The sequence below is a fragment of the Carex rostrata genome, chromosome 14, assembly GCF_964058835.1.
Source record: "Carex rostrata chromosome 14, lpCarRost1.2, whole genome shotgun sequence".
NCBI classification, from domain to species: domain Eukaryota; kingdom Viridiplantae; phylum Streptophyta; class Magnoliopsida; order Poales; family Cyperaceae; genus Carex; species Carex rostrata.
This window is the reverse complement of record NC_135931.1, coordinates 4,107,775-4,112,272: the sequence shown is the minus strand read 5'-3', so window position 1 is coordinate 4,112,272 and position 4,498 is coordinate 4,107,775. Positions and strand designations below refer to the sequence as shown.

General features: G+C 37.8%; 1 protein-coding gene across 1 annotated transcript; it reads left to right on the top strand.

Moving 5' to 3' along the window:
• Positions 1-1,671: 1,671 nt before the first annotated feature.
• LOC144565556 (uncharacterized) lies at positions 1,672-2,718 on the top strand. The gene has a single exon (XM_078315345.1). It carries the CDS (start codon positions 1,672-1,674, stop codon positions 2,716-2,718), a length of 1,047 nt encoding a protein of 348 aa, XP_078171471.1.
• The last annotated feature ends 1,780 nt before the right edge of the window (positions 2,719-4,498 follow it).

Here is a 4,498-nt window from a genome sequence, read left to right as displayed (position 1 = left end):
ACTGGTTTTCCTGCTGAATTTTACTGGTTTTTGTTGATTTTATCAATTTCCTTTAGATCTATGCATTTATATCAGTACACTATATAAATTTTCTCTATTTTTTAGTAGTTTAAAATTGAAAGTAGCATTGCACATCACTGCTGTGCTGTGTGCATTGGTCAATGTAGAAAAAAAAATTGCATGAAGAGCTTGATCTCTGCTCCCTAATAATTCATAGGCTTCATGTTTATTATAAAATATGTATAAAAGCTTAATAATTAAAAGAGTGACGTCAATAATATATCTAAGTACTATACATATTTTGCTTATATATTGAATATAATTGCTTCTATTATATATTATGGAACACTAGACAAATAGTCTATTAGTTTAGTGCTGATATATAAAAAAAAATTAGGATATAGCTAGTATATTAAAAGGTCAAAACTCAAAAGTTTCAAGTTTCAAGAATAGGAATATGATGAGACTTCTCTTTTAATAATTATTAAAAAATTGCAAATTAAGCATTGGTTCTCTGAGGCACAATTGTTGTAATATATACTTTATACATCAATAAAGGATTATTGGTCTCTCTTATCTTATCCAACCATATGAGCTTCTTTATAGCATGATATAATGATTAAATTCTTTATGGTCTCTCTTATCTTATCCAACAATTTTAGTAATCAATTGTACTAATAATATATATTAAATTCTTTATAGGATGTTGAATTAAAAGGTCCAAAAGAAAAAAGGCTCAAAGAGAGGTACGGGGAAGAAGTAGAATAATTGCTCGTAGTCAGGCAAGTTTTCTCCCTCTTAATGAAATGGTATTTAATTATATTATTAATTGTGTAGTACAATTTGTTAGTTATTAGTATAGTACTGTTTTATGATCCAACAAAACCGGAACATTTAGTATGCCTTTTAGGTTCATACCCGTTCAAAATTAATCCAATAGGGATTAATTTTGAATAGTCCCCGTTTTGGGACTGCTCTTTGAATACTTTGTCTCATTTAGGATGTGAAGAACTGTCTGTGGATCTAGTATTTAAGAAAGATTCGGTATCATTTTCCCTTGTTGTTCCTACGAGTACGTATTGAAACATGTCCAAAATGATGTGTTTCTAACGCGTACTCGGGGAACTAAGGGGAAATGCTGCCGAATTTTTCTTAAATACTAAATCCACAAACAGTTCTTCACTATTGAGACATAGCATTCAAAGAGTGGGATAAGATTGTACACCGGCCCTTCGTAAGCCCCAAAAGACTAACAACTTTGGACCTGTTTATATTTAATGTCATTATTTCATGGAAGTGTCAGAATATAAGGAAATCATAACTTCAAGTTCAGTTTTGACCTCGTGTGCATTTAATTTTATGTAGACCTAATTAAGGCAAGTCAAGTCAAGGCAAGGCAAGCGAAGCGTCCTCTTACTCTATCTGGTATGTATGTTTAAATTCATAGTTTATGTAGTGTAGAAGCCGCTTGTATGGCTGTATACAAGTCCTGTTGCATGGATGATGCAACAATTGATTGTGATTTCTTCCATGACTTGCTTTAGAGGGTCCGTTATCAATTGATGATATCTGGAGGGTCTAAAGTATAGATCTGGACTTCTTTATTTGTTTGAGTCTTAAAGTATATATACAATGTCTTAATTATAAATGTGTATGTCATGATTAGGAGAAATGGAGGGTGATCGTAGTTGGATGTACGGTCCTCGTTACTTGAATAAGCGAATGAATCCCACATTTGTTAAGGGTGTTGAGGGTTTTTTTGAATATGCATTTAGTATTCAAGAAAATATAACTAGTGGTGATCGCATTAGGTGTCCATGTGCCAAGTGTGGGTGTACCCGATGGTTGGACAAAGAAACTATCGGAAAACACCTGATGAAATTTGGATTCCGACCTTTCTACACCAATTGGTTCATGCATGGTGAGGCATACAGCCAACCCGAACAGAGCCAACCCGAACAGAGCCAACCCGAGGTGGAGTCGCCAAATGCTATGGTGGACATGCTTCTTGATGCTGCAGGTTCGTCTTTTGAATGGACTGCGGACGAGCCCCCGAATCAACAAGCTCAAGAGTTTTATAGCATGATGAAAGCGGCAGACGAACCGCTATGGGATGGTTGTGACAAGGAACATACTGTCCTTGCATGCGTTACCGAACTTCTCAGCATTAAAGCCGACTGCGGCATAACCAAGGAGGGATTCAATCGCATCATATCGGCCGTGAAGAAGTGGCTTCCGAAAGAGAATAGGTTGCCTCCAAATCAATATCAATGCAAGAAATTGGTGAAAGGGTTGGGATTAAGCCACGTGAAGATCCATGCTTGTCCGAATGATTGCATGTTATATTACGGTGATGATAACATTTCTAAAGAGAAGTGTGATGTTTGTGGACATAATCGTTTCAAACCCAGCAACCGTGAAAACACCACGAAACGTTTGCCGTACAAAGAAGTGCGGTATCTTCCAATCGGTCCGAGGTTGCTAAGACTTTTTTTAACTTCTACTACTGCTGAACAAATGCGTTGGCATAAAGAAGGAAAGCGGGAAAAGGAAGGGGTCATGGTTCATCCTGCTGATGGTGAAGCATGGAAAGAATTCAATCGTCTGAACTCAGATTTTGCAACAGACCTAGAAATGTCCGTCTTGGGTTTTGTTCAGATGGTTTCTCTCCTTTCAATATGGGAGGTCGGTCTTACAGCAATTGGCCGGTATTTCTAGTCGTTTATAACCTTCCTCCAGCTTTGGTGATGCGTGACAACAACATATTCCTGTCTCTGTTGATACCAGGGCCCAATAGTCCCACTAGAAGCATAGACATCTACTTGCAACCTCTCGTGGATGAGCTGAATGCCTTATGGAAGGATGGAGTGCTAGCATACGATAAATTCAAGAAACAAAATTTCACAATGAAGGCTGCCTTAATGGGGACTATTAGTGATTATCCGGCCCTAAGTATGCTCTCAGGATGGTCGACGAAGGGAAAACTAGGTTGTCATGTATGCATGGAAGACACAAAGGCTTTCCAACTTAAGGAGGGAGGGAAGATCTCATTTTTTGATGATCACAGAAGGTTGCTGCCCCCTGATCATGAATTTCGATTTGAAAAAGATGCATTTAAGAAGAACACAATCGAGACTGACGGTCCTCCGCGACGCTTGAGCGGACAAGAATTGTTCGATCGGGTTTCTTTGTTGCAGCAAGTCACATTTGGCACCAAAAATAAGAAGAACATTTCTGGTTTTGGTGAAACGCATAATTGGAAAAAGAGAAGTATATTTTGGGAGTTGCCATACTGGAAAGATCATCTGGTACGACACCACATAGATGTTATGCATCTAGAAATGAATTTCTTTAAAAATATATTATTCACGTTATTCGATGTTAAAGGAAAGACAAAAGATAACGCAAAGGCTCGTCTCGATATGGCACAACTATGTAGTCGTCCACACTTAGAGCTGACAACCAACGATAAGGGCAATTATGTAAAACCGCACGCAACCTACTGCTTAGACAAAAAACAGAGACGTGAAGTTTGTGAATGGGTGAAGAACTTAAAGTTTCCCGATGGGTATGCCTCTAATCTGTCGAATATCGTGGATGTTGATGATGGTTCATTCAGTGGGATGAAAAGTCATGACTGTCATGTTTTTATGGAACGGTTGTTACCTACAGCATTTCGAGATTTTCTTCCTAATCCAATATGGGAGGCATTAACAGAGGTTAGTAACTTTTTTAGAGACATATGTGGCAAGGAATTGGACCCTGTTCATATGTGGCGGTGATGGTACAGCTTAGGTCTTTTTATATATTTCTACCTTGTCATATGATAGTGTTTATGTTATTGGCACAGCTATGTACTCGATATTTATGTTTATGGTGCTGATGGTACTGTTTGGCATTTAGACTTACTGTTATGTACTCGGATGTTTATGTTTGATGAGATGATATACTACTTTTTGATTTTTATGTTTATATTTGTTTGTATGCTTGTGTTGTATGTTGAGTGTGTATTGATATTTATTTTTGCTTATATGTTGGTACGTGTGATACCAATTATTAAATGGTGCAAATGTAAATAATAACAATAAACCTAAAAACCTGATAAATAAGTATCAGCGACCGGGATAGAGCTTCAGATACGAACTACATTGGTCTCTGATAATTAGCTCATCAGCGACCAAATATACTATCAGCGACCGTTATTTCCGGTCTCTGATAACTTTACATGACGTCAGCAAAAAAACAACAGCGAGCAAAAAACTTTGGTCGCAGAAAGATTTTCAGCGACCGGATGACGTCATTCAGAGACCGGTGACGTCATCAGAAGAGTATCTGCGACGATGCTTTCAGCGACCGGTCTTTCAGAGACCGGTTTTGACTTTCTGAGACCGGTTTTGACTTTCAGCGACCGGCGCCATAACTTTCAGCGACCGGAATTCCGGTCGCTGAAAGTAGATTCTGTTGTAGTGAGTGTTGAAACTCATACTTTGAAAAATTC

What these genes read in the sequence shown, in the direction of transcription:
- LOC144565556 (XM_078315345.1), top strand. Translation starts at nt 1,672, where the DNA reads ATGGAGGGTGATCGTAGTTGGATGTACGGTCCTCGTTACTTGAATAAG.